The sequence below is a fragment of the Aquila chrysaetos genome, chromosome 3 (genome assembly GCF_900496995.4).
Source record: "Aquila chrysaetos chrysaetos chromosome 3, bAquChr1.4, whole genome shotgun sequence".
NCBI classification, from domain to species: Eukaryota; Metazoa; Chordata; class Aves; order Accipitriformes; family Accipitridae; genus Aquila; species Aquila chrysaetos.
This window is the reverse complement of record NC_044006.1, coordinates 14,634,541-14,649,233: the sequence shown is the minus strand read 5'-3', so window position 1 is coordinate 14,649,233 and position 14,693 is coordinate 14,634,541. Positions and strand designations below refer to the sequence as shown.

The window sequence follows — 14,693 nt, the reverse complement described above, 5'->3', positions numbered from 1 at the left end:
GATTTCATTCCATGGGCAGGAACTACTCAGTTCTCCCCAGAACTGTCACTGGGCCCCTTACCTGAGCGGGTTTTGGGCAGGCTAGGGGCATACTGGATGTAATCAGGCGTTGCTATCGGTCCAATTTTTTCTCTGACTGCAAAAAAAAAACCAAAACGATTTTCATTGTAGGTACTAGGAGATACCACACACATCCTTTTCAGGCAGGACAACCAAGTTAAGACATGCAGAGCCCAGCTCCTGGGGAACGTGGTAGGGCAGTGCTTAAGGCTGCTGCACCCAAGCCTCCGGACTGTGGGAGGGGGCAGCAAGACCTGCAATGCCAATAGGGCTATAAGCACATCTTCCCAAAGGCAAGAGCACTCATTTTTTCATTCTTTCCATCTTCAAGAGACCTTTATAATGGCTACAGCAATCACCATTACCATATTGATAGAGAAAGGGCTGATTTGCTGTTGGGTCCCTATGGAGAAGAAACTGCCACAGGTCCGTTTCATGTATTAAATGCTGCATATGGCAACAGAAGATCTCTCTTGAGATCAGAGCACAGATGCCCAGAGCACCACCCCAAAGCAACCAAATGATCCTTGCAGCAAGTCAAAATGTACCAGCGAGAGCCGTGCCCACACAGGAGAGCACTGCTGCAAATGAAAGCCTGCTGGGTACCCCAGTCCTTCATGTGGCTGCCAGCTCCCTAGAGGTAGAGATGGCATCACATGAACAGCCAAAGGCCGGGAGAACTAATTTTAGTCTTCACCAGCCGTGCTCTCTAATCAGAGGGGGCACCTTGTCGCAGTTGTCCACGCTGCATTCCCCAGACTACACGCACCCTCATCAAGCACCCAAGCCTTTAACCCCTCCATCACCTGCCCAACATTGTCCTCCCTCTCCCTGCTACATAACCTCCCAAATATTTGGCTGTTGTTACCTTGTTTTTTCAGCTCATCTATCAGGTTTTTGGTGAACTCGTGGCCATCTCTCAGGGTCACAAAGCAGTAGATGCACTCGCCTTTCAGGGGATGTGGGTGACTGACCACTGCAGCCTCTGAGACGGCGGCGTGCTCGAGCAAGGCTGACTCCACCTCTGCAGTGCTCAGCAAGTGGCCTGGAAGCAAGGAGAGGCAATGCTTTACAGACTCACACAGGGCCGGGGTCCTGCAGCCTCCCAGCAGCTGAGAGGAAGAGGTCCGCAGGTGTAAAAGGCCCTGAACTATAGGTTTGAGAGCATCAATTTCATTTGCTTGAGGAAAGACAACAGTTGGAGAGAGAAACTCCTTTCAGCAGTGCAGGGGCTGGGCTGCCCAAAAGGCTGACAGGTTATCACTCACCTGCAGGTGAGGCCACCTCCCCTGGCTGTTCTCCCTCCCACCTTTAGGCTTCTTTCTTTAACAGATCATGAACTGTTCACACCCACGGGATTAAACAAAGCACAGGCTGAGGAGGAGCTGGATTTGGTAAGAGGAGACCTGCCCACATGGTCAGCTGGAAGGTGCAGAGGAGGAAGAGGCTGGATCTGCAGAGCCCAGGAACCAGCCCTGCCATGCACTGCTCCAGCTCATCGCCGTGGGGAGATGAGACGACGCTCCACATCTCGGGGCAGGGGCACAACTCACTCCTGTACACCTCTGCTCCTGTACCTGAGCTCTGACATTCCACCCTGGGACTGCTGTCACAGAAAACCACAGGAAGGTGGTCAACTCCCAGAATGATCAGCTGGTGGAGGATCAAGCACTGCTGATCAGATGAAAGCATCTAGTTTGATCCAGGGGCAAGTACAGCAGCATCTCACAGCCACCAGTAAGTCCCTGTAGGCTACAGCCTCCAGGAAAGGAGGGAGGGAGCTATTAAATGCAGTATACGGAAAATGATGGGCTAAGAAGCAGCTGAATCTCAAAGACTCAGTCGAGAGGTGGGAGAATCTCCACCTCTGCAGACAGCTCCGAGCAGCCTGATCCAGCTTTGAGGTTAGCCCTACATGGAGCAGCAGGTTGGATTAGGGACCACATGGTCCTGCCTAACCTCTATGATTCCCTGTGGCCCTAAATCCTTCAGCACAGAGGCACCTTGACTGGTTAAGAATCTCCTCTAAGAGCTTACAGAAGGTTCCTTCCCTCCAGTGCATTGTCTCCAGAGGAAATGATGCAGAAAGTCACCAAGTCACAGACTCGTCTGTCTTGGAAATAACCCTGACCCAGCAATTAGATCCATTTTGAGGACAGGTTGCTGGGCAGAGTCACAGATGCAGAACCATCCCCCATAAAGCAAGGTGCCTGTTTTAACTAGTGTCAGAAACAGATGCAGAAGTGTCCCCCATAAAGCAACATGTCTCTCTTAACTAGTGTCAGAAAGCACATTGGTCCCCACTAAAGACAAAACTCGTTCTTACCAGAAACATTCAACATGTCATCAATTCGCCCTGTGATCCAGTAATAACCATCTTTATCTCTCCTGCAACCTAAAAATAGCCAGAAATGACAGCGTGAGGAAGCACTGCCAGCCCTTGGAGCAACTGATACGGAATTCTGAGGCCAGAACATGGCAAGATTTAAATTGCTGTTCCCAGGCCTCTGCAGCCACGCACTCCCCAGACAACCTTACCATCGCCTGTCACATAGTACCCAGGGAACTTCTTGAAGTATGTGGTTTCAAATTGCTGGTGGTTTCCATACAGTGTGCGCATTATTCCTGGCCAGGGCTGCTTAAATACCTGATAGTGAAAAATGTAGACCTGAGTCAGTGAGAGCAAAACCAATAACCCAGGCTTTGCACCACAGCGATAGAGATGCTAGAGAGTGATGTGAGTGATGACACCCAGACACTTGCTGCCCAGTGCTGATCTACTGGGAAAGTCTCACCAGGCTTGGTATGGGGGAAGGAGCTTGGCTGGAAAGTTGTTCCCATCCTCCCGCCCTGCCCATGTGTGCAAGTGCATTTAATGATCAGTTGAACAGTTTGTTCACAGCATAAAGCTGCCAGCGAGTTATGGCAGTGAAGGGAGTTCCTACCACCCAAGAGCGTCCCTTGTGTGGACCCAGAGTAAGCAGAGATGTGTGTATGCTGTCAGGAAGGTCCCAGAGCTGACGGGGAACGGACAAGGAGAAGGTGGGGAAGATCAGCCCTTCTTTACCAGGTAGCCTTCTGCTTCTCCTTCCAGCTCTTCCCCCGACTCGTTCAAGATGGCAGGGACCACACCGAAGAAGGGGAACGTCTGCCATGGGGACCAGAGAGCAAGGAGACATGGAGTTGAGCCCACACATTAACACCCCATGAACCAGAGGGAGTGGGGAGGCAGAGCAAGGGAAGCTTTGGAGAGGCTGCAGCACATGGGGCCTGTAAGCGCAGCTGCACAGGGCTAGGCCTGGGATTTTGGGTGGTGGCCATGTCCCCACATGCACCACTGTCCCACAACCACCCTGGGCAGGCTGGTAACCACCAGGCCATGGTACAGACAGTGCCAGCTGCTGCTGCGGTGCCTTGCCTTGTTCCCTGGGGAGCCCTCTCTGCCCCCGGGGAGGAGAACAGAAGTACTCACAGCAGAGCCTGGCTTCATGGGGGTGGCAGCAGGGAGGGGTGTCAGCATGTGGCCACCCTGCAAAGAGAGGCAAAACCAAATGAGTTTGGGCCATGCCAGCCCACCCCACAGCTGTTTGCATTGGCTCTGGTCACATCACATCCCAGTCAGATGCAGGCTGCTTGGGGCAGTGGTGGAGATGGGGCCTTGGGAAGGATACAGCAGGGAACAGGGAGCCTGTGTTTGGGCACAAAGCTTTGGAGCTGCTGGGGGAGAGAAAGACAGGGAGGAGAGCAGGGTCCAGAGCAGACCTTGGCAGGGACCTTTTGGAGTGGAAGGTCTCCCCTTGGAGCCTGTCAGAGGTCCAGGAAAGAAAGAAGGGGAACCAACACTTGCAGGCGACACTGGAGTCTCTTGGGCAAGCAAACAACTAGTTCACATAGAACCAAAGAAACACTATGGCAAACCTGCAAAGACACCCTGCAGGGAGCACAAGGGAAAGAGAGGTCCCAGGGACACCCAGGCGAGGACTCACTGTCTCTGTCTGCCAGAATGTGTCCACAATGGAACACCTCTCTTCTCCCACCACGCGGTAGTACCACAGCCAGGCTTCTGGGTTGATGGGCTCACCGACGCTCCCCAGCACCTTCAGAGACTTCCTGCTGTACCTGCAGAGAGGAGGGGGCTGGCAGGGGCTCAGAAGGCCATGGAGAGAAGCAGCTGTGAGCCTGCTGCACAGCAGAGCCTGCAGGAACCCCTGGGCTACCCAAAGTGTACTTGGGGCTTCCAGGCATGGTTCAGACCCTTCTCAGTCCTCTTCCATGGAGGAAGAAAGGAGACCTCTGTGATTTTGGTGTCTCCATTCCAATCTCCCACTTGGTTCTGCTCCTTCCCTTCCTTGGGCCAAGCAGCAGCACGCAGAGGAGCTCTCTGCCCAGCACCCCTCTGTGAGCTTTGGGTCAGAGGCAGGGAGAACCTGCAATCTCTGAGCTTAGCTGCAGCTTATGGTGAAAGAGGAAGACCTGCTCAGAAGTGCCATATTGAATTTAGTGCTGGGAGTGCAGAAGCATGGCCTGCGTATTGCTGTGTAGAAGGCAGAAGATCCTGGTCTGTTCAGAAAATAGGCTGGGCAAGCTGCTGCTCAGAGAGGAAGCTGGGGCCCCTGGTCCCCATTTGGGAGCCTCTGGCTGTGCCAGAGCCAGGGATCCCCATGCCACTGGGGACTGGCACTCACTTTTTGACGGGCTCCTCCCCGTGCTTCATCAGCAGCCGGATAGCTGTGGGTGCTGTGTAGAACTTGGTCACCTTGTACTTGTCAACAATACTCCACATTCGCCCAACATCTGGGTAGGTGGGGACACCTTCAAACTAAGCAGGAGAGAGGTCATTGACACAGTCATTCCTTACTGCTAGTGATCTGCAGCACCCTCCCAAGCAGGAGGAGCTGAGAGCAATGGGGAACAGCAGTTGGACCTTAGCATGTCCTTATAGGAATGCCAGGGGCACCATGCAGCGAAACCAGCCCAGTCCAGAGACCTCTCTTACTGCTTCTTTGGGATGGATTTGGCATCAACCCACCCCAGCTGTCCTAACAAATGTTCCTTGAAACACCCTAGCAGCAGGGGCACTTGGGTGGCTACCACAGCGACACAATCCCACCAGCCCAAATGACCCTGCCCACATGGTAAAGGGCGAGAGGTCCAAACACAGTGACAGAAACACAACCAAAAGTACCAAGAACTCCAAAAAGGACTCCCTCAATATGACAGTGATTTTCCTGCTTGCGTTACCCCAGAGAGTCTTGGGCACAGGCCTCTGACTCCCTGACCTGTATACAAGTTACAGCCATACACTGCCAAGGGAGATACAGGCCCAGGAGGTAAATGCAGGTTGTCAAATCAGTATCAGCAGTGAAAACATCACTTCCTGCTCCTGATCCAGCTTTCGCATTACCCTGCAGCAGCCCTGGCTCCTCTGGTACACAAGGCTTGTACTTCTAAGGGAAAAAAACGGGAGCATTTGAAAAATTAATGACCCAAAAGCCACATACAAACTAGTCGCCCTGTCTGCCACCAAACAGTCATACATGCCCTCCTTGGGGACCGCCACCCTTCCTTGCAGAGCCCAGGGCACCGCACCCAAGTGAGAAGCACACTCATCACAGAGCAATGCAGGGATGCAGCTCAGCACCATGATCTCCACTTTCTTGGAGTAAAAGCATCCAGCTGCCATCCAGCACTTACTAGCACACTAGTTGCCCCATTTGCCAAGGGTCCGTAAGTGAGGTAGGAATGGCCCGTTATCCATCCAATGTCAGCTGTGCACCAGTAGACATCCTCAGGCTGGTAATCAAACACGTATTTAAATGAGGTGGCAGCAAAAAGCATGTATCCACCCACTGTATGCAGCACACCCTACAACGAGAAGGCACGCAACTGTCAGGGCAAGCTCTCACCAGGGCCTTCACCCTCCCAGGCCAAGCTGAGCATCACTAGTCCACTGAGCTCAAACTGCAGCTGAGCAGGAATGAGCAGCACAGCCCCCTTCCCAAGACCTCCATGGCTCCTCTTCTTACTGGCGCCTCCCAACATGACCCTCACCAGTTCCCACAGCTGCGGTGTTACTGCGGGTCAGACCAGCCCCACGGGCAGTGAGCTGGGAAGCATACCTTGGGTTTCCCAGTTGAGCCACTCGTGTAGAGGATGAAGAGTTCGTCCTCCGAGTCACACCACTCAGGCTCGCACTCTGTGTTGGCAGTGCTCATCAGCTCATGCCACCACATGTCCATGGCTGGGTTCCAGGGGGTCTGAGAAAAGCAGAAGATTAGAAACAGGCCTGCCCAAAAGCAAGAGAGTGGGGGATGAGGGGTGCAGCCCCAAACTCGCCCCCCTCATGGACCATTGAGGCAGATGTCCACAGCACAGCTGCTGCCCCAGAGCTGTTTCCTGCAAACCATGCACCAGAGCTGCAGCTCCCACTCCAGAAGCTCCTTTTCTTAGCCCACAGCCACAAGGAAAACCTTTAAACACGGTCTGGCTGAAAGACCTGAAGCATTTTGTCCAAACCACTGGTAACACTGATAAATCCCTCTCAGGAGCAGCAGCCAGGTGAGGGCCTGCAGCAGCTGCTCTGCCTCTCACAGCAAACAGGTTCCTCCGGCCCTACTGGCCTGCCTCGAGCTGCAGTCAAGCAGCAAAGCAGCAAGCCTCACTTAGCACAGCCACGCACCCACCAGTCCCGCACACCTTGCAGGTACCCCTGCAGCAGCATGGCCCGAGACAAACAGGAACATGTTGAGCTCACAATGCTTGGCCCTGCAGACCTGAAAAAAATCCTTTATCTGGATTTTAAGGTTATTACCCTGACAAGAAGCGACTGCTCCAACGCAGAACCACCCAGCACTGGCCGCCCGAAGGAACTCCTTGAGGATGCCAGAGCTGTAACAGAGCCACCAATGCTTGTGGTTGATGAGCAGAGGTCACCCCAAGAGTTGTGCTGGCTGGCTACCTCTCCAGGGTGGCACAGTTCAGTGCAAGACCTAACTCCACCTGACCTTCTTGCCTTTCCTCAGAGGAGCTTGGGGGCAACTGAGTGGGCAACACTCCCCAGTCTCAGCACAGACCTCCACTTTCCACATCTCTGCGAGGGCAGGCACGCTGACCTGGAGCCTTTTAGCTCCCAGCTGGGGCACATCGCCTTGCAGAGCTAGAGCCCAGTGCCTGTGCAGTCCCCAGAGCTCCCTTGGCTGGGGTGCATGGAGAGCAGCCACAGGGTCACATGGTGACTCTCTGCAGCCCAAAAGATGTTCATGTGCCATCTGGATGCACCAGGACCCCACAGCCCAGCACGCAGCTCCTGCACATGTGGTGCAGGGGACACTAGCTGCTTGACAACCTGGCATAACCAAGCCCACTTGGAAAGCTCTCACGGATCTCCAGGGCTCCTGGCTTTACCTGGGAAAGCAGTTTCCACAAGTCTGTCCCACCAGCAAGATCCCAGCAAGACACCAGGTCAAACAAGCCCAAGGTTGGCTCACACCAGCCCATCCAATACTTGCTTTCTTGCATCCCTCCTTCAAGGATCCCTCCATTTTAGCACCATGGAGGAGGTCAGACCCATGGCACGGCACGCAGCCCCTGAGGCCAGGCCTGCCTCTGCCTGCCTGCTCAGGGGGTCCTGAAGCTGCAGCTCCTTGGATGAGGCAGGCAGAGTCCACACATTGGGTCTGGAGCTCCAGGTTTGCTGCCTGTGGCATGCCACCACAGCCAGGAAGCTGCGGTCGATCCCTGCCAGCCTCACCGCAAAGGGAAGTGCATTTCGAGAGCTGCTTTTAAAAGCCAGAGAGATGAATCGTCATCCAAATGCTGACAGCGCATCCCAGTGGTTCTGCATTTCCCCCTATCAGCACACTGATGTGCACTCAGGGGTTTTTATGGATGCAGATTTGTTTCTGGCAGCAAAGTTGGTGGTACTGCATTTACCCTGAAACCGTGGGCAGCTCTGGCCAAGCGGCGAGTGTATCTATCGCTAACATGCAACTGCTGGTAACCCAGTTAGGAAGGCACGTGTGACCGTGCAGAGTTGGAGCGGTTAGGAAGGTGGAGCGCCGGAGGGGAAAGCGGAGGGGAGGTGCCACGAGGAGGAAGGCAGTGCTGTGTGTAAATACCTTGGGATGGAGTCTCTGTGAGCTCTCAGTCTTTTTCTCCTGTTAAAAATCCACAAAAAGGGCGTGAAAATTGAGAAGCAGAGGATCCACACCAGGCTTTGCAGGCAGGGAGCTGGAAGCCCACAGGCCCAGATGCTGGGAAACTGTCCCAGCAGGCTGGAGAGTGCTCGGATCTGGGGCCAGGCCAGGAGATACCCTCTGAGCAAAAGCCTGCCTGTTTCCATCACGTTCCCTGGGTACCCACTGCCTCCAGAGCCGGTCACAGAAGCCACCCCCTGCACACAGCCAGGTGGGTACAGAAGCACCAAGTTGGCATACAGCCCATGGACACCCCGATAGCATTACACAAACCAACGGCATGGTAAAAATGCACTCACAAGGGAAAGCAATCTTTAATATAAAGTGTCTGAACAAGCAAGAGCCAAAGGGTAAGAGACCCCTCCAGCCTCCTCCCGGGACATTCTGCACAATAACCTCACCCCACCAACAGTGACCAGCGCAGGGACAGGCTTCTCTGCCACCACCTGACCAGGGAAACCTCACACAGGAAGGCTGGTCTGCTCCAGTTTTCCTACCCCTTTGCAGTTACTCTGCCCTCACAAGAGAAGGGGCAGAGGAGGCCAGTGTAACACGGCCAGGCTGGCAAACACTGAGCAACACCCCAATAAAATTAACACAGCTGAACGAGGAAAATTAACTCAAAGATATAGAATCTGCTGGACTTCCTGTTCCAGGGACGTGCACAGACCCTCCCTTCTGAAAGCAGACCTCAAAGCTCAAATGCGCTCCCCAGATACAACCCATTTCTCAGCAAGCAGCAGCCTGGGGATAACCCAATGCAAATAACCACCCAACACATAGGGACAGAAGACACTATTGCAAGACACGGAGCTGTTAGGTAGTTGAAAACAGCCTGCCTTTTAAGAGGATGAAGGCAGCAGGTAGCCACTGAGCACAGCAAGACTGCACACCAGCCTCAGGAGCTCAGCAGGCAGCCACGGCTCCAAGACACCTTCTCCTCCTTCCATCCCCGTCTCGCCACATGCCTCTGGCCCACATCCCTTCATCTGGTTTCAGTTGCAAGGGAAAGCTCCAGCCCCGACAGCTGACACAGTTACTGTGCCAGCTACACAGAGACTGCACTATTCTCAGTGTGTGATTGTTATCATGTTGGGGGGCTGTGTTGAACCCACGCCACAAGCACAAATCTCCTGTTTTTCCTCTCCTGCTTCCACTGTCACAGCTACAGTGCAGGATGGCATTGGTCTTTCCACAAAAGGGGAGACAGATACAGGGTTAGGAGGAAAAAGTCCTTCACTGGGCAGAGGAAAATGGGCATCTTGTTCTTGTCCTAGCGGCTCTCAAAGATGTACCCTGCTGTGCTCTCAGGGGTCCTGCGGGCTGGCAGCTAGTGATGGTGTTAAAGGAAGCAGCAGGGAGAGGATCTTGGTAAGGCAAAGGAACCATTTTTCAGACCACTCACAATGCAACAACAGCAAGGAAGGGAGAAAACAGGAACAGGAGTCAGAGAACAGGAGCATCCAGGGAAGCACTGCAGTGGTTTTGCACTGATTGATTTGCTGGGCTCAGGCCCATAGCAACAAAATCCGCCCTCTCATCCCCCAGGAGCATACCTGTATGTCCTGGCACAGCCTTTTGAGAGGAGGAGACTTGCTGCACGTCCCATCCACTGCTACCTCTTCCCTCCCCAGGTGCTTCACCACGATGCACTTTTTCAAAGGGGAGCCCCTGTAAAAGGCAGGAGCTGTAAGATCAGGCTGTTCAGGCAAGAGCTAAGCCCGCCCTTCGTGGGCTTTACAGGCAGCACTGGAGGCAGAGCAGGGGCCCCGAGCTGCTTTTGTTGAGCTAGAGTGTATGCCACCATGCAAACTCCAGGTGCACCATGAATTGCCAAGGGACACCAGCCACAGGAACAGAGATTGGAGAATAGGAAAGGTCTGTGCACAGCTTACTGGGGATTTATCAGGTGCGATTCCTATGGAGGAAGCAGGGATGCCACAAGCATCTCTCACTGGTCACTGCTGGGGAGATTTCCTTACAAATCCCAAGTTTGCCCACCTGTGACCATGAACAAGACTTCCCATGGCACCCAGGAGGTATTAGGTGGCTGCTCCCAACCCTAGGCATGACCGACTGATTCAGAAGGAGGAAAGGCTTCCAAAGCCAGATTATACATCAAGGAAAAGAGTGGGCTTTTGTTCCCGCCTGAGAGCCAACACAGCCTACCTATAATGCAAACAAAATGATCTTATCTCCCTTCAGCCCTGTCAGGGTACCAACACACTGTCTCCATCAGTTAATTCCCAACTTTAGGATCACTTCTGTCCTCCCAGGCACCTACTTTTACAGACATAAAAACTTACATTTTCAAGTTTTAGAGTTTTAAATGCTTTTAAAGAGTTTGAATTTCTAACACGCAGACTATCTGCCCTAAATGTTTAATTTTCATCTAACTTACAAGACCACATTCAGTCTCATACAAGCTATGCATTGTGTCTGTAAGTTTGGCAAAGTCACTTCACCATGATTATTTCCCTTTCTGTAAAACCTGATGATAGATCTGTCTATTTCTTTATGGTTTACAGTATCTCAGTGAAGATGCATAAAAAAATAAAGCAGCTTCACCATACACTTGTGTGCAGTCAGGCCCTGATCCTATGCACATGTCACTGCATGTCAAATGGAGCGCCTGTTCCTGTTTACACAGCCATTTCCCAAACTTGAATCATTTCTGGTTTATTTAATTATTGTTGAATTAGCAGCTTTGGAGCAAGACTTAAGCCTCATCTTGACGTGCCCCATGGCACTGTGTCCAACTGTTCACAACTGATATGGCAGTGCCTTATTCCCTCCCACTCCAACAGCTGCTGCTGCAGAACTGGGAGATCTGCCATTGGCCATAATGATGGCGGATCAGTCTGTCTCCAGCAAATCCTCTCATCCAGTATGTTGGCCTTCAAGTCAGAATGGACAAGGGGAAAGTTAAAAGAAAATATTTTTAAGATGAGGGAGTTGAAGCGTGTATTACTTCTGAAAGGCTCATGAATGTAGTGCAGCTTGTGTGTGACCAGCTGCAGAGTCTGCCCACCTATGAAAACTTCCATCTCCATTTGCGCAGGAGCAGATTCCAGCAGCAAAGCCCTTCTTACAAGGGAATCCAAACTTACTTGTCTTTACATTTCTGGAGGGCTTCATCTGCAATCTGCTTCAAGTTGATCAGCTTGTCTCCTCGATAAAAGGCATCTGCAAAATGGTACGGAAAACATTAGACAGGCTTCACAGCCGAGGCAGCCTGGGACAGCTGGAAGCAACAAGCAATTTTCAGGAGGGCAGACGAGAGCTCATGCACTGGAGTGAGGGAAAGCAGACAGGCAGCTGATGGGAAAGGTTTCCTAATACAGCCTTTTAGCCTAGAGAAACAGATGCCAAGAGAAATGGTGAAATTCCTTCCCTGGGAGAGGTTCCAATTTGACCCGACAAGTCTCTTGGGAATATTCTGTGGGAAATAATCCAACACGGCCAGAACACAGATTACAGTTTAGTGGGTCCTTTCCCTGCCAAGGACCTATTAATAAAACCATTATTTTTTGCACTACTGCAAAAAACAGTTGGGGAAATACAGTGGGCTTACATGCAAACACTACCACTTTCTCAATCCCTTACTCTACAAGGCTGAGAGTTGCAGCAGCAATGTCCTTGAAATTGGAAAGGGAGGGAATTCTCATATTAGGACTGCCTCATAAATGATACATCTTGCAAACATCTGGCTGATTTTGAAGAGGAACATGGATAAGAAGCATTCGGAAACATGTTATTAGCAGCTGGTGACATCATGCTTTACAGGACAAAGTGGGCGGACTGCTTAGATGCTTCACTGTAGGTTCAAAGTGGAAAACAGTATTCAAGTGCAGCTACAAGCAGTGCATCTGCCTTGCGGCAGCTCAGCTGAAGCACTGCTCCTTCCTCTTCCATTTCCAAGTGCATCTGGCTTTTAAAATAAAGATCCTTCAGAAGGGCAACAGTAATGGCTCAGGGGCTGAAACCAGGACAGGGGCACAGATGCATGTTTTACCTGCCGTGATGAGGAGAGAACAACCGCAGTCGAGAATCCGCTCACAAAGAGAGTCTGCCGAGAAACCTGCAAACTGACAGAGATTACACAACCAAGTGAGCAAGGACACAAAAAAAACCCCAAGCCAGAAAACCCAACGGCAGCTGTGCAATTCACCCATGGTAAACAATACCACCAGGCATTGATGGAGAGAGTTAAAGGAGCTTATTCCACAGTTAATGCAGAAAAGGGCTAGGAAACAGCAGCACCTTAATTTAGTTTCCATCCATCTCATGGTCAGCACCCATCTTTCCAGCTCCTCTCCCGAAAACAAGAGCTGCTCACCCCAAAGAGCTCAGCACCAAGAGCAACGCAAAGGGCTTATTCCTACCACAATGGAGTGCAGAGCTCCAATCCTGGCGCAGGCGAGCATGGCTACAACCAGCTCCAGGATCATTGGCATGTAGATGGAAATTCGGTCGCCTTTTTTCACACCTGTGGAGGGAAAATTAGCATGGTGTTTCTCAAAATGAACAGGTCACATGTCAAAAGAACAGGATACAGAAAGAAACTAATGATTTTAAATCAACATTTATATGCACACAATAAAGCTTCAGCTGGAGTTAGAGCTGAACCAGCCTTGGGTTTTGCCTTTCAAGCCCTATGGCTCTTGTAAGATGACTACAATGAATACTCTGTGTTCTCATTGGACACAGCCCTTGAAGGAGGCAGAAATGTAACCAGTGCCCACTGCTCCTTGGAAAACCCCAGAGCAGGAAGTTTTGAGCACAGATTTCTTCCTTGTACAGCTGACATGACCAGCACTGATTAGTTTTCACAGACAGAGCCAGAGATGAATCTCCAAAAGTGCATTGCAGAGCAAATCTGTATCCACCCTGCTTTACAACTGTGGAAGCAGAGACAAGTGAAGCATTTTGCACAGAATTACTCAACAGACTGGCAACCACACAAAAAATGAACCCAATCTCCAAAACCCTGGTCTAATGCCTTCCCAGTATCCAAATGCTCCTATTGCTTCAGCCGCGTACCTTGGCCGCGGAGGACATTGGCAAACTGACAGACTTTGTGCAGCAACTCGCTGTATGTGATTTTCGCAGAATCCCCAGGTTCATTCCCTTCCCTGGAAAAGCAAGGTAATATTTGTTACTGTAAAAGCATTACAAGGTAAGAGTGATGCTGCAAATTGAGAGGTACTTACTGCTTTCGACAACATGTATTTCCTCACCTGCCCTTCCAAGCACAGAGTAATCAAACCCCAGAAATCCAATCATGGACTAAACTTCTCCAATAGCATGAAAATTTAGTCCAAAGTCCCCACCCCTGTGTAGATCACTACACCTGAAAGGAACTGAATGCATGCAGTAGAAATACATGGTCCTTTCAAAGAGGCAAGAAGGGTCCAACAGAACCAAAGCTAAGAGTGCACATACTCAAGAGCAAGCTCGGATTTATGGCACGGGACCCTTGTTCACATGCACTTATGCCTGCAGCCATGTCTGCATGAAACATTGGCCAACGTTGTTGTGCAGCAACACCCAGCCCTTAAATACCTACCATCTGATGGACTGGTATGGGATGCCAAGGGCTGCCTTATTTTCCAAGGTCATATATAAATATACCCTTGTGTATTTGTTCAGTGCCATGCCTGCTCTGCATTATTCTCTCTGTGGTCCTCCATGAACCAACTGTGGGCTCCTGCAGCCCAGGTGCCAGTTCAGTGGGACCTTACCATTAGACACACCGACAGGAAGAAGAGCCAAGAGCTGCACCCGGAGATGGAACAGGAACGTCGCATCCCCAGGGAAACAGTTTCCTACCAAAGTAAAAACCAGCTAATTTTAATGTGATACAATGCTTCAGCCATGCAAATGAGGTGGCACTCCCAACGGATCAGATTAACAAAGAATTTGAAACGACTCCACATTTGGCAGAGCAGATGTCTCCCACACCCAGGAAGGAGGGATACACTTTCCCAGCTCTCTCCCCAGGGCAGCCAGCACAGAAACATTAGTGATCCACGAAAGAACAGGGGTATCACTCTCAGCTGATAGTCCCCCTGGAGAAGTGTCCCCCTGAGCATGTGCAGCCAAATGAAAAACAACACCGGTGCTGGGGAGAAGCCAGGAAGCACCTCCATAACGTGTCCTCCCTTCAGACTGCAGCCAGGCTCCGTCTAACTCTGGAACAGAAACCTCACTTCTTTAACATCTCAAACAGTCCAGAGCATACAAAAAATATGTACTGAATTCTAGCTAAAACTAACCACTGCTCCCCCTTCCCCCAGCAACGCAAACAGAAGGAAGGCTCCTGTGATGCAGAAATGCATAAAGGAACACCCTCATTTCTCATGTAATTCTGTGTCATTCTGTGTCAGCACAACAGTGACCTCATGCTCCAATGGCAGATGCAGTCCTGCTGGAAAC

At 51.4% G+C, this 14,693-nt stretch overlaps 1 protein-coding gene across 2 annotated transcripts in view; it reads right to left on the bottom strand.

Moving 5' to 3' along the window:
• Positions 1-14,693, bottom strand: part of ACSS2 (acyl-CoA synthetase short chain family member 2) — a 34,495-nt gene that overhangs the window by 1,969 nt on the left and 17,833 nt on the right. Inside the window, exons 3-18 of one of the 2 annotated variants that reach the window (XM_030007939.2) lie at positions 13,299-13,390; positions 12,641-12,744; positions 12,271-12,343; positions 11,366-11,441; positions 9,812-9,926; positions 8,178-8,216; positions 6,180-6,317; positions 5,755-5,925; positions 4,746-4,879; positions 4,047-4,179; positions 3,533-3,589; positions 3,128-3,208; positions 2,599-2,707; positions 2,387-2,455; positions 929-1,105; positions 62-136 (exon numbers count right to left, since the gene is read on the bottom strand). In XM_030007939.2, the coding sequence (XP_029863799.1) occupies positions 62-136; positions 929-1,105; positions 2,387-2,455; positions 2,599-2,707; positions 3,128-3,208; positions 3,533-3,589; positions 4,047-4,179; positions 4,746-4,879; positions 5,755-5,925; positions 6,180-6,317; positions 8,178-8,216; positions 9,812-9,926; positions 11,366-11,441; positions 12,271-12,343; positions 12,641-12,744; positions 13,299-13,390 (1,643 nt within the window). The remainder of the gene's footprint in view (positions 1-61; positions 137-928; positions 1,106-2,386; positions 2,456-2,598; positions 2,708-3,127; positions 3,209-3,532; positions 3,590-4,046; positions 4,180-4,745; positions 4,880-5,754; positions 5,926-6,179; positions 6,318-8,177; positions 8,217-9,811; positions 9,927-11,365; positions 11,442-12,270; positions 12,344-12,640; positions 12,745-13,298; positions 13,391-14,693) is intronic. The other variant, XM_030007940.2, reaches the window with a different exon arrangement.